General features: G+C 53.3%; 4 protein-coding genes across 4 annotated transcripts; 1 reads left to right on the top strand and 3 right to left on the bottom strand.

Annotated features, from left to right (window-relative positions):
• Positions 1-461: 461 nt before the first annotated feature.
• UCRPA7_4905 (putative atp12 chaperone protein) lies at positions 462-1,744 on the bottom strand (the record flags this gene model as incomplete). The annotated part of the gene is made up of 2 exons (XM_007917456.1): positions 462-1,333; positions 1,399-1,744. The coding sequence occupies 2 exons, from the start codon at positions 1,742-1,744 to the stop codon at positions 462-464; spliced, it is 1,218 nt and encodes a 405-aa protein (XP_007915647.1).
• A 3,878-nt stretch (positions 1,745-5,622) lies between these two features.
• UCRPA7_4904 (putative protein efr3 protein) lies at positions 5,623-9,102 on the bottom strand (the record flags this gene model as incomplete). The annotated part of the gene is made up of 3 exons (XM_007917455.1): positions 5,623-6,134; positions 6,636-8,779; positions 8,888-9,102. 3 exons carry the CDS (start codon positions 9,100-9,102, stop codon positions 5,623-5,625), a joined length of 2,871 nt encoding a protein of 956 aa, XP_007915646.1.
• A 3,395-nt stretch (positions 9,103-12,497) lies between these two features.
• Positions 12,498-14,177, top strand: UCRPA7_4903 (putative fad binding domain-containing protein; the record flags this gene model as incomplete). Its single annotated transcript, XM_007917454.1, has 5 exons — positions 12,498-12,612; positions 12,711-12,773; positions 12,946-13,262; positions 13,320-13,956; positions 14,047-14,177. The coding sequence occupies 5 exons, from the start codon at positions 12,498-12,500 to the stop codon at positions 14,175-14,177; spliced, it is 1,263 nt and encodes a 420-aa protein (XP_007915645.1).
• A 386-nt stretch (positions 14,178-14,563) lies between these two features.
• Positions 14,564-16,127, bottom strand: UCRPA7_4902 (putative secreted aspartic proteinase protein; the record flags this gene model as incomplete). Its single annotated transcript, XM_007917453.1, has 5 exons — positions 14,564-14,733; positions 14,809-15,209; positions 15,269-15,368; positions 15,423-15,875; positions 15,929-16,127. The coding sequence occupies 5 exons, from the start codon at positions 16,125-16,127 to the stop codon at positions 14,564-14,566; spliced, it is 1,323 nt and encodes a 440-aa protein (XP_007915644.1).
• Positions 16,128-17,876: the final 1,749 nt, after the last annotated feature.

Below are 17,876 nucleotides of genomic sequence, written 5' to 3'. Positions count from 1 at the left end.
GTCCTACTGGAGTTGGGATTCTGGGGAGCGAAGGGTGGCATCATCAAGGCTACCATCACGGTCATCACGGTCATCACGGTCATCACAGGCATCGTCAAGGCTATCGTCATGGTTTCAGACCAAAGTCATCACAGTGGGCATTGCTGCCTGCTGGCTGTTGACAGAAGTCCATGGCGAAAGCACAGTGGCAGGGACCTATATATCTGTCTCTGAAGGTTGCATTTGCTTGCTTGAGATCCTTTGATCTCCGATTATATTTTCTTCTGTTTCGGCGTTGAGAAAAACAAGTCAGCCACCTCTAGCTGACACTTGATACGCATGGAAGTCGAGCTTGCTTTCTTAGCTCATGGCTTTCTTTCATAGCTCAGATAGCTAACTCAATTCACACATAATACATTACGGAAACTCATGTCTTGCAGGGTATGAATTTATGGTGTTGTTACAATGATCTGTGATGTACATCATTGGGAATGCTTGCCCGAGCCCGTCCCAGTAACTAGCAGTACTACACTCCCTAATTGTCTTCTCAAATCCTCCTTTTCTACGTCATGGGTATCTTCAACCTCTCCCCACCTGCTTGTCTGCCACTCAACCTCCACACTCGCCGCTTTAGCAGCCTCTTCAACGCCAAACCTGGTCGCATCGTCCCCTTCTATGGCTTGACCACTCTTGCCGAGTCCAAGGGCCCTCCCAGCACTTCCCTCGCTCCACTCGACAACCAGCCGTATGGCCCCGAGGAGGCCCTTCCCTGCTAGGGCAGCGCGCTCCACGCCAGCCAGGTCCCACGGCTCGAGGCCCATGACCCAGCCCTGCACGACCTCGCGGACACCGGGCTTTTGGCCCCGCGGAACGATGCTGCTGCTGTCCAGCACCGGCTCAATCTCCACGCCCGGCCACACCTCGCTCGTCAGGAACTGCACGATCTCGCCGGCCACCCGCTCCTGCCGCGACCGCAGCGAGTCGCCTGTCTCTGGGTCCGTGTGGAACGACAGCGAGTCGGACTCAGGTGCCCAACAGAGCAGCGAGTCTGTGTCGAGATAGCGCAGCAGCATGGTCGCGATGGCGGTGCGGACCGGCGCGAACACGCCGTCCTTCGTCTCCGAAGCCGGCTTGGAGGCGTGGGCGGCGTCGTCGTCGGCGATGTCGATGGCGCGGCAGACGAGGCTCGTTAGGGGGATGAGGTGTTGCATGGTGGCCTGCTGGGCGGAGGTGAGGAAGTCCCACTCGAGGGCAACGGCGTGGGCCAGGTGTGGCTTGGAGAGCGGGATGCGCACGATGGCTTTGGTATTCGGATGTCGGAGCGGTCTGGCGTCGAGGTGAACTTGATACGCACCTGTACATTGCCCAATTGCATCAGCAAGGATCCTAAAACCCTGGTAGGACATGTTGTAAGCTTACCGTCGACCTCCTTGACATGCACGTCCTGCCAGAACCTCTTCTTCAAGGGACTGCTCTTCCCGCCCCTCGCAGCTGCCATGCCCTTCGCCGTGCGAAGATCCTGCGCCTGGCGCAGCATCTCAGCCTGTCTCTTCCGTCGCGCGATCCTGGCATCGGGATAGGCCTCGCTCGGGGCGGGTGGCTCTGGCGGTGGCCCGGTGCCGTAAATGGGGACGACCTTTGCGGTGGTGGCGGACGATGTGTGGATGGCAGCAGCTCGGCACGAGACGGGAGGGCTGACGGCGCCAATGGGGGGCAGACTGACGAGCCGTGGCAGAAAGCGAATTGCCCGCGCCGGTGGCTCCATTTTGGCTATGATGGGCGTTCGATAGAGGCTATTGCACATAGGCTGACAAGAACGTCGATGTTGGATTTGGGTCGGGAATTTATTTTTAATGGGTCCGGGAGCTATGACGATCGCCTGCGGCAGGTGCCGACGCCGGAGCGACCCGCCTGGTAGGGGCTCCTTTTGCACTGACGGCTCCAGACTTCATATTGACTTAAATCTCAGGCCGCCCAAGTTTGCGCCATCCCTTTTCATATAACTATTACAACGTTGACCGTCTACCTCAGATACTTGGCTCACCAGCGTGAATTTCCCTTCATTCAGTTGCGGCCAGTGCCGGCGACGAAGCTTTGGGTTTCCAGGATGTTTAGTTACCTCTGTATAGACTAGGGCTGAGTTTGCCTGTACTGCCACCATTATTGCTCGTCAGAAAGCCTCAAGGGGAGATGATGAGATGATGCCCATCACACTAAAGGAGATGCATCTTAGAATGCTTGCAAGCCCTTCGTTCATCAAGTAGGCCGATCAGTCCACCTCAGTCCGCATCGACAGATGACAGCCAATGAGGGGGTCATGATCTCCCAGTCCTAAATCTGATCATCATCGCGAGGCTGAGCAGCTTCGAACATGAGCATCCCGTCTCCTATCTACTTTCCATCGCGATGAGTTCTAGTTCGTTGCAAGTAGACATGGATGAGGTACCGTTGTTACTGGAACTTGTCGCCCAAGTTCACATAGTCGCCGGGCTTTTGGAATTCATCTATAGCGCCTTGCGCAATTCTGAAAGCCTGCCTTGGTATCTCTCACCATCGCAGTATGCTTGCTCCCAAACCGTCTCGACAGGTGCAGCCCTAATGACAACTCACATGAACGGTATTCTCAATGCTATCCCACCGTTTGAAGCCTTTCGATATACTGGGATACGTGAGCTGAACGAGGTGCTCGTATTCTGGAAACACTTGCGGACTAAATGTTTCTGTGTGAGAAGCATTTTCTTTGATGCTTTGCAGCGCATCTTGGATCCATCCATGGCAAAGACCATACGGCAAAATGACTTTGCAACTGCAATGGAGCGAAAGGCCCCAATGTACGTCGAAAAACTAATCGAAGAGATCGAAGAGCTTCAAGAGCTCTTGTTTGGTCTTGTTCGCCACTTGGAGAGGTGATACGACAAGCTCGCGACCATGTATGATCTGACCACTGACGATCACTCCCAGATTACCTCACATCTCCAATGACGTGAGCCGGACCAAGAACCCTCATTTCGAATATTCCCAAGACGTGCTATATGATGTTGGAAAAAAGGCACCAAATTTCCTTGACAATATCGTTCAATGGTCGAGGGCGATTCAATTACTCCAGAAGGATATCCATGCCCTGTTTGTCAAATGTCAAGTGGCTGCCACCGTTCACACTTCTAAGTTTGTTGGATTATGCCCAAGTCACAGCTCCAAGCCAGGCATCGATATTTGTGACATTTGTCAATTAACTATGGAGATGACTTCTAACGATAGCGAAGCAGTGATAGGTTCTGGCCATACCTCTGATTTGCTTGATATGGAGATGCAGAACCTGACACATTTCATTATCATTGACCAGAACTTAGAGATGAAAGAGAAACATTGCTGGACATCGTTTCGTATACCGATAACAGGACAGGTACACCAATGGAGCGATAGCAATGACCAGTTCTTCATGGCATTTATTGAGCCCTGGGAAGTCACAGTGGATAGGCGAAGCTCGCTCCCTCCGGACATGTGGCCTAAACGTGCAATACTGGAAAATGATGCCGACTCTGGTTATAGACAAGAGCTTTTGGGCTCGTGGCTAAGACATTGTCGCAAAGAACACCTGTTCTGCTCTATGAGCATGGAGGATGACACCCTTCTACCTACACGCCTCATCAACCTAGAAGCCCTTTCCAGTTCAGACACCATCTTCATACAAGACACACGAGGCTTGCATGGAAAATAAATGGCACTCAGTTACTGCTGGGGTGGAGATGTGCCTCTCAAGCTTGAGAAGAGAAATCTTAGCATCTTCCATCGGAAAATACCTCTTCAAGATCTTCCAGACACGTTCCGAGATGCCGTGTGGACAACCTGGAGACTGGGGTGCAAATTTCTTTGGATCGACGCCCTCTGCATCATCCAAGACTCACAACGGGACTGGGAGGCGGAGTCGCGTGAAATGGGACGCATCTTCAATTTTGCATCGGTCGTTCTAGCTGCTGTTGATGGAGTAAATCCATCTAGCGGACTGCTCCCTCGAGAAGCTTCCCCTGCAGAGATGGGAAACTTGACAATCAATGCAACTGTAAGGTGGGCTCCACAAGAACTTCACATGAACTCGACGAAGCTTGTTCTCCAGCGTGGGCTTCAATCCGATGATTATGGCACACGGATACCCGGCCCGTGGAATAATAGAGGTTGGACTATGCAGGAGGAAGCCTTAAGTCGTCGAATCATATACTTCCGGAACTCTCGGTGCTCATGGAGCTGTAAGGAAGCATCATGGGAAGAAGATGGCACCACGGGCTCCGGGGATCAACACAGTTTTGCCGGGTTCGGAGGGCCAGTGGGTTCACATGACAATAAGTGGTGTAGAATGGTTCAAAAGTACAGCCAAAGGGCTTTGACTGTATCCTCTGACCGACTCATAGCTGTGGAAGGGATGGCGAGGCTGTTTGGGGATCTCCTTGGACGCCAACAACAAGACTACATCTACGGCCTCTGGAAGGAGGACCTTCCATCCACACTAGCTTGGCGGACCAATGCTCAGCCAGGAATAGACAACGCTTCGGGTGCTCTTGTGCCCACCTGGTCATGGGCCGCAATGAATACCCCGGTGTACTGGGACATGGAGCCAAATCTCATTTCACAGCGGTCCTACTTCGAGGTCGATCCAGGTGCCTTCAGCCTAAAAATAACGGGATCTTTCGTTTCCGCCACATATGTAACGAGCTTACAGCTCGGTACATGGACACGATTGTCATATACCTCCAAATGTCTCTTTGACACGACCTATAGCAACACTAGCTCGAATTATCTTCTCCTCTATGCGAGTCGGAAGTACGAGAAAACCCCTTCCTTCTATGGTCGGATGACATACGTCTTTCTTATACTGGAGTGTAGGGACAGGAACCGTGATTACTGGGTCAGGCGTGGTTTATGCCATGTAACACCTAGTGATCCTGATGCGACTTGGTGGGAAGACAAATCCTCGAAGCTTTTCCTGTTACACCAAAGAACACTCTTTCTGTGTTGAGCATTCCAGTATCTCGGTGCAGTGTGGTAATTTTTTGTTTATGGGGATTGAGGGCAGGGGAGTAAGAACCTGGATATTATCTCCCTATCATTGATTTCAACTGGTTTTTTTAGGCATTTGCTTTGCACAATACTTTTTCTTTATGACCACTCGCTCGCTGAAAAATAGGTAGAATACAATACAGACAGATGAAGCCACCAAGCTCTCTCTCTCTCTTTCTTTCACACAAACAAGAAGACAAATGCCACTCCTTTTTCCCATATGATGTCAAAGGGGAGCCACCACCAACCTCTATGCACCAAAAGAAGAAAGGGAGCATGCATGCTGCTGCCGTTGCTGCTATACACCCGCCATGCCCTCCTTCGAGTTGCCTCATTTGTATCTCTCCGTCCTCCCGTGAAGTCTGATATGCTCGATTTGATCTTTCTTTGTTTTTGGGGCCGCCCTGTAGATAGAAGGGCAAATGCAAATAGAAGTACAAGTTGGCTGCCACCACACCTCCCGTTGAGGGGTGGCGCGGCGGCATATTAGGGCAGACTGGCCGTCTGCTGGTATCATGAAGTCCAAACAATAGCTCAAATTGAAAGTCTGGGTATGATGGGTACACAATGTATGTATAGACTAAGGTCGCCTTAGTAAGGCGGCTTCGTCACGTTCCCGAGGCTGTGCTCCCCGGCGCGGCTGTCGATGCCTTTGAGCAAAGACTGTAGGTCCCCTACAGGGGGCGCATCCTCGTTGCCTAGGACGGAGGACAGCACGCTGTCGCCGCCTCTGCTCTTCAGGTTGCGCTTGGCCGGCTTCAAGGGCGTCGTGTTGTCTTGCGAGGAGACGGTGCTCCATGTGTTCTCGTTTGCCAAGCCGGCTGGCAATGGCGGGACGGGAGGCACGAACTCCTCGTCTTCCTCGATAACGCTGTCTGGCGGGTTCGAGTTCAATGGTCCAAGTGACTCGCCTAGTGAAGCCTTGCGCTCCCGCGATATCGGTCTTGACCGTGGGAGAACAGCCGAGGAGGGTCGATCGCGCCCTGTGTCCGCCTGTGCGGGATTGAACGAGATCTCGGATGCCGTCATGTCGTAACTGACCATGCTGTCGCTGCTATCGTCATCGTTCACGGTCGTTGCGAAGTTCGGTGTTTGTAGGTGGCCTGAGAGAACAAGTTTCAATTGATCGACCGAGGTCACGAATCCTCCCTCACGGCTCGAAACGCTCGCGGGCGCTGGAGATACACCACTTCGGACGCTCGACTTGCGCAGCTTCGTCATAGGCGCCAGGTTGCTCCCAACGGGTTGCGAGGCTGGTCGAAGCTCTCTCGTGCTGCCGAAAGGTGAGGCTGGAGCTCCGTCTCTGTTGCCATTGGCTAGGGCGCCATTAATCGCAAGCCTATGTCGCGTTCCAGTCGTCCCACTGCGAGAGCCGTTTAGTGAGGCAGATTTGCTGCCCACTTGAATTGCGATCATAACTGCTTCCCGAGACCAGTCCGTAAGCATCTCCTCCCGGATTTTGGATGGTACTTCACGATCCGTCTCGGCTTGTGGGATTGTGCCGAGAGTAGAGCTCAAAATCGGGTGAGTGAAGCTACGGCCTGGCGATGTAGCCGGACTGCCGGGAGGAGATACCATCGCCTCCCGATAGCTTGTGCAAATACACTCAACTAGAGATGTGCGGTCATCGAAAGGCAGGAGAGCCTCGTACTCAACCTCGTGCACAGGCATCTTCGGTTGAGGTCTCGCCATACCGGGTGTACCAACCAGCTCCAGTAGAGGCGTTGGAATATGGACGCCTTCAACCCAGAAATGCTTACTTCTGCGCCGAATAATTTCGTTGTGGATCGCGCGGCCAACCACCGACGCATCGAAATCGAATTTCTCGGTCAACACCCAAAAGTACCCATGGCACAGACTACCGAGTCGAACCTTGTGCAATGGGGTTTCTGCTTCCTGAATATCCTCTTGAAGTCGGAAAATCATTGGAAGCCCGTATCGCACCGCATTCACCCCCAATTTATTGACGAGCTTCGCGAGAAGCACATGTAAAAGAACAATATCCGTCTCATAATCGACATATGTCAAAGCATTATCGTAGATAGCAACATGAATTAGCTGCAAGAAATGCGACCGAGGTGTATGCGCCGGTTTTTCTCTGTTCGATGCGCTCGAGACAGCTCGTCGTGCATTCGCTGTAGTTGCGAGTTCTCGACTCTTCAATGGGGACCGTTGGGTCACCGCGTTCTCGTCTCGGGCTTTCAGGTCCGCCGCGGTTGTCTCGCGGTCGAGCCAGGTCAGAAGAGCATCTGCGTACGCTTTGCGAACCTGCCCATCAGGGTCGCGAAGCAGCCACTGAGTCCCTTCCCAAACCTGGATTGGAACTCGGTTCCTTGACAAGCTCACGTTGCCGCTGATCTTCGTCTTTGGGTTGGCTACCAATAAGATGCCCTTGATGGACTTCAAAGCAGCCGTCTTGGCGACAGTTAGCGAAAATAGGGAATCGGCATGCGCATCGTCGGAGAAATTGGTAATCGAAGTCGTGGGATTCTCTGCCTTCTCGTTATGAGGAGAGGAGTTTGCCGTGCTGTTCGACCTTGCCGGCTTGAGTCGGAGCAATATCGCAGAGATCATGTCAGAAATCTGATCCGCGTAGTAGACATGGGTTGCCAAATCTCCCACGCATTGTTGAATCCGGCTCAGTAACTCTTTTCGGTCTGTAGCAAATTTCTCCACAGCCTCGGCAACGGTTGGCGATAGGGGCTCGTTCTGACCGGATCCTCCACCACTGGGATCCCCTGGCATCTGCACAAGTCTCTTCATGTGGTGGATTAGCCCCAACAGAACATCCATGACACTCAGCCCGATCAAGTTCACATCCGAACGTAGAAGGGATGCGATCATTGCAGTCAGAACAATGTGCTGCTGCAATGTCTCGTCTGTAAGCGGCTTCCGTATCAAGTTGTCCAACGCCGTGACGAGAATGACATAACGATCCTGCACAGGGGTCCACCGCGAAATCAGCCCAAACATCTTGATAGCCCATCCACCGTCTTTGTTATTATGTGTCCTAACCACGGTCTCGCCCTGTGTGATGCGTTCTTCGACAAATCTGAGCAGGGCACTGGTAGCCCCGTGGATCTGAGATCGGTTCGGAATGATGAAAATCTGCTTCAGGCACTGCATTGCAAGCACACCAATGTCCTCCTCGGCCAACTTATCCACATCCCAGGCAGAGCCCGACAAGGCTATCGGATTCGTGTCTCCGGCAGTATCGGCTGTCCTCACCGTCGCATTGCTAGTCCTCCGCTTGAGGAGCCGCTCCGTGCCCACCTTCTCCTCCAGCTCCGCGCGTTGCAGCAACACCTCGAGGAAGTCATCATTGTCCGTCCACAGATTCTCCAGAATCATCGGCACGACCGTGTCGAGCTGGCGGCCCGCAATGGACGACAGCGCATCGGAGGAAGCGACACTTCTAATGGCCTCCAGTCCCGAGTTCCTCCATCGCATGGCTACCGGCTTGCTGGGCTGGGTCTTGCCCGGCGAGCCGCGCGTCGAGGCGAGCTTGGCATACTGGTGAACAACAGACTCGTATTGCTTGAGGTAAGCTTGGTCGGCGAAGAGCGACGATGCATCGTGGTTTGCGCAGAAGGCCTCGAATGTAGGGATCGACGACTCCACCATGGTGATGTCGTTGGAGCGCAGGATGAGGTCGAGGATTTTCAGCACGGACGGCGCGAAGAGCGGCAGGTCCTTTGGGTTTTTCTCGATCAACGCCTCGAGGATCTGAAGGGTTACCTGGACATTGCTACACGTGAATTTGTTAGTATCATGCATCCAAAGCTGCTGTGCAGACCGTGGTTCTTTCGCGATCCCGGGTGGTCCGGGTGGTCCGGGTGCACGGAGTTGCACATACCCAATTCGCAGGCGCCAGACGTCACTGGCAGTCTTCTTTTCCAGGAAGCTGGCGACCTTCTGGATCTTTGTCTTGCGCGAGGTCGCATAGTAGAGCAGGTAGCTCAGCTCGCTGGAGTTTGGCTTGACGTCGACGGCTCCCTTTGTTGTCCGGGGGTAGCACTTGAGCACGAGGACCTGGTGCTTCGGCCGACATCTTTGCTGGATGGCGTTCATCGCGCCGGTCGCATCGTTTGCCCCGTGGTTCTGAGCCTTGCGTCGCTGTCGAGCAAGGAAATGCTCGAGACAGGAGATGCAGGAACGAGCAGTGCAAGGTAAGATGGGGAAAGGCGTATGTAGGCAAATGCAAATAAGAAAAAAAAAAAGGCGAGGGCGTTGATGGTCCAGGCTCCTCCGGTAGGATGGGAGTGTGGAATTGAGAGGCTCGCTCGGGACGTGGTGGCTTGTGAGCTGGCGTGTTATCTCTGAGAAACCCTCCGGCGCTGCGTAATAAAGTGTCCACTGATGAGAGATGTCTGCTGCTGTGATTTCCCTACTGTGCCGGCGCCAAGCTGACCGGGGCAGGGGGGCCACCTCCCTGAAAGTCTACCGGGGATCGCTGGAATCTGCGCCTGTTCCTTATCGCTGGGAAATTGGTCGCATCTGGAATAGGGGGAAAAGCCACTCAGACCTTGCTGAGACAGGCAGCGCAAGTGCTTATATTTCTACATGCAAGACAATGGAGAAAATGAGGGCGTTTACAGATGTTTTGTAGTGTCGTCAAACAAGAATTATCGGCTCTGAAGAGGATGATGTGTTCTCTATCTTCTAGAGTGAGGAGGCGTTGCTGTCCACGACGCAACTTAAAACTCGAGCTGGTGTAGATGCACGATGCCAGAAGTATGCTAAGGTGATACTGTGATGCAATTGCTCGACTCTAGAAAATCACGCATCGATATACGTATCGTAGTAACTAGTCATCGGGAATGCATATACGCTGTCTGACTTGAGGTGCCACCAGATGCAGCATCCTTCTTTCTGCCGGATTTTGTTGAGCTGCAGACGCAAAGCGAGACATCCCCAACATCCCCATTCCAGGCATTGCCATAGCCAGCTGTGTCCCCTGTGACTCTATAGCCCGTACATATCGCAGACTCACGAACAAGCCTCATTCACTGTACAAGACTCTGTGAGGAGAAAAGGATGTGAATGCTCATCGGATACCCTGGTCGGAATAGTGCCTTGAATGCTAGCAACTCACTGCATGGCGCTATACGTCACTCGGGTCTCGTCAGCGACCCTCCTCCGGCCCTATGAGACACGACGTGCAGATGGAGGAACGGCCTAAACTCGAGTCCTTGCAGTCTCCCACCACTGACATCCCCTCCAGCTTCAGACAATCCCTGATTTATACCCCCTGCGTCATCTTTCTCAGTTCTCGCACCTTTGCCCGGGTTTAGCTCGACTTGCTAGTTAATCGCTCGCACACTTGGCTCTCCGGGCTGTGTAGGAACGCTATGTGTCGAAGTATTTACACAGCCGAAACGCCTCTGCAATGTATCTGGGCGCACGCGGATGGGTCGACTGGCACTATAGTCTGCTTGTCATGAGCCACTGTACACGTGGAATGACTGTCTGGAGATGGACGGGGCGTGACAGTCACTGAAACCGGGGCAGCCGAATCGAGACTGCAGAGTTGCATCCGACCGCCGAACGGTTTAGCCGCCTTGGACTGTTCGAAAGAGTCGCATCACGATACGTCACGCAAGCTGTGGCAGCTGTCTTTTGCCTGGGGCGCCCGCCTGTTCTGCCGTACATTTCGGCGGACCGGCCCTACTGTGGCTCTGGGGGAACTCTCATTGACTCGTTCTGTCACTCACTCATTCAGGGCGCCTGAGCCATCTGAGCCGATCGGAGGAGAGATGGGAATACCAGATCGTAGATGGGGACTTACCCCAATCCTTGCGCCAATCACAGTAATCCTTGGGAATGCTTTTGGTAACCCCACAATATACCACCTCACGTGATACCCTTGATCATGGGTCGTGATCCAGGTACTGCATTTCTTACGCCAGTAGAAGGGGAATAATGCTGTATAATGGGTATAGTAAGAATTCATTTGGCAAAGGGGCTATCTTGCCAGTATCACGATGGCAACACCGATTATACAAATATCCAGATATCGAACATTTGTGACTTTACAGTGCCTGTCGACTGCTTAGACAATGTGACCTGCGAAATACCAACGAAACCATCTACAATTCCACATACCGCTAATGCAAGTGATGTTTAAACTCGAAATGCGTCGTCGTAAGCACGTCTTGTATCATGATTCTCTTTTCAGCTGCGCACGTCAATCAAGCCTTCACCTGAGTGGCCAGGCGCAGAAATTTTATCAGCAAGCAACACAACATTTTGATATATATTGATCTGAACGTGAACAACTCAATGAAAAATGGGACCAAAAAGGCGTTTGCTGCCCTCGTTCAAGTCCTATAAGTTGTCAAACCGCAAGTGATGTGATAATTCTTGCCTCATTCTTGTGATCCATGTTATATCGATGGTTGTCTGCAAATGCACAGTCGTCGTCAGTCATTTGCTTGCTCTCGATTATACCATAGACTGGAATCGGAAGAGCCGTGCCAGAGACTTAGCTGCCCTTCTCGAAAGAGACGGAATATGGTCCAGGCATATGCGGATGCAAGGCGAGATGATGATGCTTTCACCATCGTATTACTCGGGAATTTAACGCGGAGGTGCACGTGAGTTCATGCTATTGCTCCACAAGATTGATGAGCTTGTGCCTCTTGAGACAATACCCAATTCGGCTTTATATGCCGAATGATCGGGTTGTTTGTAGGTGAGGTTAGATTAGGCTCGTGGCCGGAGGCTCGGCTGGCGTAAACGGCCCCTGTAAATGGCGCTGAAAAGTCTCACATGTTCGGGGCGGACGCAGATTCGCCCGTATTACGCCCCGTCTCCAAACCGGCAAACAAATCGCCGTGACAGGCGGCGCCAGCACCCAAAAAGATCAGCTCCAGGGATGGGGTTTTGGTGACCCACAATCCTGGAGCCAGGCCTCTGGCACCACGCGGCTAGTCACAGAGCGACCGGCGCCTTCCCGGACTGCATTTACGAAATACGGCCGCCGTTTCTGGAGGCGGCTGAGGCGCCAAGACTCGCGTTATAAGGCCCAATGCGGCATCTTGCAAACACCGTCGCTGATCAATCAGCGTCCAGCATTTCCCTCGACGTAAGACTTCATCGGCCAGCTCGCCGCGCGAACACTCTTCCGCTCCTTTTTCTTTTTCTTTTCTCTCTTCATCGCTCAAAGCATCGTCCCGCCATAATATACTGGCTGCGATGTCCATAAATATGGCGCCTGTCTCCCCTCGTTGATGGCATCCGCGGGTCATCACTAAGATTCTCTGGCACCTTCAGCCGTCTAACACGTTCGAACATGCTGAATTTGAGACAACTGTTTTCCACACGTCCTCTCTCCATTCTCGCAGCCTCTCTACTGGGCTTCGAATTCGCCGTTCAAGGTGCCGCGAAGCCATCTTCCCATCCTCATTGCAAGGCAATACCCGGTACCCCATCGTGGCCCTCGTCCCGGTCGTGGAGCGCCCTCAATGAGTCAACTGGGGGACGACTGCTCCAAGCAGCTCCTCCAGGAGCTGTCTGCCATCCCGGACAGCCCTCCTACGACCCCGCCCTCTGCCCAGCAGTCCAGTCCGGGTGGTCCCGGTACGAATTCCACTCGGACGACCCAGTCTCCTCTGACTGGAACCACTGGAACAATGACTCCTGTCTTCCTGGCTGGCGTGATCCGTGTAGCGGTGCAGGATATCCTGTCTTCGTCGTGAACGCCACCGAGGCGGCGCATGTCAGCGCGGCTGTCAAGTTTGGTCCGTGACTTTTCTCATTCATACATGAAAGTATACTAGTAGAGCGAGCTCTAACTTGGTACGACAGCTAGCAAGCATGACGTCCGGCTAATTGTAAAGAGCAGCGGGCATGACTATCTTGGGCGCTCGTCAGGCCCTAATTCGTTGTCTGTCTGGACTCACCATATAAGAGGGCTCGAGGTGCACGAATCCTTCAGACCCAGATGCTGCAATGTCAAGATTGAAGGAGGTGCTGTCACTCTCGGGGCCGGCATGCAGATGGGGGAGATCTACGAGAGCCTGGATGCATTCAACAGGACTATTGTTGGCGGTGGAGCCAAGACAGTTAGCGTCGGAGGCTACCTGACAGGCGGCGGTCACAGCCTCCTGAGCGCCCGATATGGCCTTGCAGCCGACCAAGTATTGGAGATAGAGATTGTCACCCCGAAAGGAGACATCTTGACGCTGAACGAGTGCAAGAACACAGATCTCTTCTGGGCTATGAGAGGAGTGAGCATGGGAAGAGAACTTGGATGGCCGGGATTTCCTTACTGACATTGCACTCAGGGAGGCGGCTCGACGTTCGGCATCATGACTTCGGTGACAATCAAGACATATCCGACTCCGCCGCTGGTCAGCATGACACTCCTGCTCGCAACGCTCGATCCAGGGCCGTATGCCTCATCCGTCACGGATGTGATCGCATATTTCCTCAGCCAATTCCCTTCACTTGGGGATGCTGGTCTATCGGGATACGTATTTATGGTAGCGGGCTACCCGAACCCCTTTGACGGCGGGAACACCACGGTCGGAGGTGTCTACGGCCTGCTCGCAGTCCAAGACACACAGGATCCAAGCGCATTGCTAAGTCTCGTCGGCCCGCCGCTGGCTCACATCGCGGCGACGTGGCCGGGCTATTTGATGGTGCCGAACGTGACAGCGTATCCGAGTTTCTGGGCCTGGTTCAAGGACTATGCCGACAACAATCCCGCTGGCACCGACGTCTTTGTCGGCTCGCGCCTCTTGGACGAGCGCGCCCTGACGGCGGACTTGGACGCGAGCGCCGCTGCCTATGGGCAGCTTCTGGCCGGCGGTGGTGCTGGCACGGCGCATCTGGTGAGCGGGAAGGGCGTGCGCGATGCCCAGCCGCGGGGAGGCGGTGATGCTGTCTTGCCGGCGTGGAGGAGGTCATATGTGCATCTCAGTAGGTCTCCAGTGATGATTTTTTTGGCAAGTGCCATCATCAGGGGTCGTTGTGAAAGTTCTTCATGGGGCTAACATTAGAAATTCACAGCCCGCTCATCCCCCTTCCCGCCCCTGAATGTGACTGCACGAGCTGAGGCACTCGTGAAATTGGATTATTACATTGATGGGTTGCGCAAACTGGCCCCTGAGACGGGTGCCTACGTAAACGAGGTGTGCTAGCTGTTCTTTCACTCCGGGACACAACAGCTCTGTAAGATCATGTGGCTAACCACTTTTTGCAACTGCATAGGCGAATCCGCAGGAGCCAGATTGGCAACATCAGTTTTGGGGCGAAAACTATGACCGACTGACTAAGATTAAGAGGAAGGTTGATCCCGACGACGTGCTCTGGTGTACGCCTTGCGTCGGAAATGAACGATGGCACGAGGTGGATGGCCAGCTCTGTCGAGTCTGATTTCACTCTACATTGACATGGTCTGTATTGGATGCATAGAACCAGGTAGTTGCAGTGGATTACAATAGTAATGTTTTATACCACTAATAGTTTGACATATGTCGCCTCCCTTCGCATTCAGGGGTGTCTATCCTGTTACCTCCTCCAATCCTTACCACCTCCTCCTCACCGGGGCATTGAGTTTGGCCTTCTTTGGTGACGGGAAGCAGTTGCCCACGATGCCGCTCATGGCCTCATCGCCAGCTTCTAGGGCCTGAACATCAGTGCCACAATTTGCCGAGCGCGCAATGTGAATGTCTTGCGTGTCCCAATCGAAAATAGCTAAGCAAGCATAACGAGTCAGTACTCCGCTCACATCTCACTCTCGCACCCGGTCAACGGCCGCGGAAAACTCACCATAGGCCGCCCTCAAGAACGGCGCCCCGAGCAGGGGAATGTCATTGGGGTATAGCAGCAGATAGCACGACCCATTTTTGCCAATCGACGCGCCGTCCATGACTAGCTCTCGCATCTCGATACTAATGACGGTGTCATTGAAGCCGAAGCTCAGGAAGCCCGAGGAGCCGCGCAGCCCGCAGTCGACCTTGTTCAGCGTGATGCCTAGGCTCGTGTCGGGCGTCGCGCTCAGCTGGGTGTAGATGGCCTGGGTGATGTTTGGCGGCAGCGCGACGGACGAGGAGCCGCTGTCGATGATGACGCCTGTCCCGCCGGTGGCGAGGGTCTGCGGCAGGGAATACTTGGTCCCGAAGGAGAAGGGCGGGATGTATAATTGGAGGGAGTCGAGGCGGACCCAGTTGCTTGTGAGGTGTTAGTTTTTCAAAATAGTAACGGAGAAAACAGGGGTGAGCTATCATACGCGTATTTCTTAACAGGTGCGGCCTCAGGAGGAATGATATCAAGCTTCTCTAGGCCTCCAGTGAACTTGCCCTTATCAATACCTCCGAATATCAAAGTACCTGTATTAATTATTTAGTGAATTACTCAAGGGAAAGTACTCAATGTTGATATACCTGTGCCATCAGGCTTGTCCAGAGATGGAAGGGTCAAGCTGAAAGCCCTGCTGTTGAGATATCCCAGGTTCGCAATCTGAGATAGTACCAGTGTCTCGTTGAACCCATAAACGGGGTGAGGACCAAGACCCATCTTGCCCACGGATTCATTATGACTTGCCGTGGCAACACCGAATATTTGATTTGTCAGTCTTACACCAATGTCGACAAAATCAGTGTAGTAAGACAGGTTGACGTCTCCCGCGAACTGGCCGAAGCCGGTCGTCTGGTAGGTTGCTGTGGCTGGGTCTTCAGGCGTCGAAGTATCTGACGGCCAGTATTGACCGGCGGCTTTGCAACGATCACTGGACCCCGGTATTGGTCCTGCATTGCTGCAGTCTGGGTTCACCCACAAGTCCCAAGAGCCGGTGTCGACTTCAAGCGCGACGACTTGGCCAGGGGCGCCAATGGCGACTGAAGTCAAGCATTAGCTATTGACTTCAGGTACATGTGCACCTATAACAAACCTTCAATCGCGTAGTAGTCGGCGGAACTGAGCACATTGGCGACGGCGGATCCACGTGGCTCAAGGCCGCGGACGGCATCTGCACCTCGTCCGACCGTCCGGACCGGCAGGGAGATGGGCGCGCCCCCCTTCTCGGCGCCGAGGACGCAAGACGTCAGGCCGACCACGAGGAGGGAGGTGAGCCCCGAGGGGGGTGACATTGTACTGGCCCTCATGATCCTGAAAGACGAATACCGGTGTGGAAAGGAGAGAAAGTCGGCCAAGAAAGGGCTTGTCCCGCCGGAAAATTTAACGAGGGTAGACGGAGCCGCACGAGCGAGGATCGACGCTCTCCGTGGGAATTCCGGCTGATATTATAAGGTGTTTGCAGCCTTGTATACCCGCCTTATACGAATTCCTGGATTTCCTTCGGTTTCCGCTAAGAGACCAAAGGTTCGATTCCGAGCAAGGACCCGACTGCTGTAGTACGTCGCATGATGCAAACGACCAGGAACAAGAACCTCGTGTTAGTAGCGCTGGGCTCGAGATCCCTCGCAGCCAATCGTGGAAGGTGTCCAGAAGTAGCAGGCTAAATGCGGGTGGTCAGCCCCCAGCAGCCAGCTTGCCCCTGAAAATGCCGGGGGGTGCGCTGTGATCTACCGTCCGCCAAGACGCCGTTGAGATTGCCTTATTGACCCCTGTGAGGGGAAGCCGCATGATTGAACCGTGAGGCCGGGAAGCGAGAACGCTAAGAAGAAGGTTGTTCCTCCAGGAGCTGACGGCAGAACGGCCGAGATTGGACGAGAGCCTGGTGAAACAAGAAGGATGACCACCGATTCGATCCTCGAAGCTGACTTACATAGGCAATACAGAGTCCGCTCTAGTGGAGTGGCTGAATTACCTACAAGTCGTTGTACATCGACTTGAGGGGCAAAAAACACCAAATTTCGATACTGCCAGCAATTCCGAATTGCAACGTTCTACATGTGTTAAGTGTTCACAAAAGTAATTGCTATTGAATGACGATAGGTTCCATCCAGTCAAACCGGAAGTTGAGGCTTGCATCGTGGTGCTGTGCTTAAAACGGCTAGTCGGACGGATGTATCTGGCTTGGGGCCGTGGCTGCCTGGATACTTCAGAAAGAACTCTTAGGGCACGGCCAGAATAAATTCACAATCACAAATATAACATTTTCTTTAATAACCGATCTTTTTTATACTTGAATTGCTCACTAGAACCGGGTAACACACCAGCTATCCTGTGAACCCATGTTTAGAGCACGCGGAAACATCACTCGAGAAGAAGTGGCAAGATTCATTGGTCCTGCGATTAATGGCGTGATATTCCATAAATGTAGCACCGACCTCGACTCCTCTCGAGGCTCAGTACTGAGTTTGATATGGCTGCCTCTACAGCCTGGCACAGAACTGAACAACAAGGCCGGGGCTCTGCGCGACGGTGGCAAGCCGCTTTGGACTACATCCACAAGTTGCCCGGCTGTGAATGCTTACTCTGGGGCTACGCTCTCGGTACAGAGTATGCAGTGGCTGACAATCCTTCCGTGCTTCTGCTGATTCAATGGAACACGGTTTATACATAGAAGACCTTCCAGGAGTCGACCGGCGTGCACATAATGAACTTCGCCAATCTGATCCGCGGACACCCACTGAATCTGACAATACGTCAAGAGAGCGGCGCCAACTGGATAGATCTGGTTGATAGGAAAGCCATTGAGATTAGTCTAACCTCTTTCTCCAACCCGCCTGTGTCCACTTCTTCAAATAAGATTTCCGAGTCCATGCAGGAGATCAGGCGTTATCTTGCATCAGCCGCTGCTAGACTCGGATATGTTGACTCTGATGCTCGGATGACAGAGAGATATGTGGGTCTCAACCCAACATCAGAGCATGCCAAAGAAAGAGCCAGTCAATTGTCAGATATTATTGCGTCTTTTGTGGTTTGGGAAACTG

Source organism: Phaeoacremonium minimum (genome assembly GCF_000392275.1).
Source record: "Phaeoacremonium minimum UCRPA7 unplaced genomic scaffold PA7_03_scaffold_371, whole genome shotgun sequence".
NCBI classification, from domain to species: Eukaryota; Fungi; Ascomycota; class Sordariomycetes; order Togniniales; family Togniniaceae; genus Phaeoacremonium; species Phaeoacremonium minimum.
Note: the sequence above shows the minus strand (reverse complement) of the source record. Positions and strands in the feature narration are given on the sequence as shown.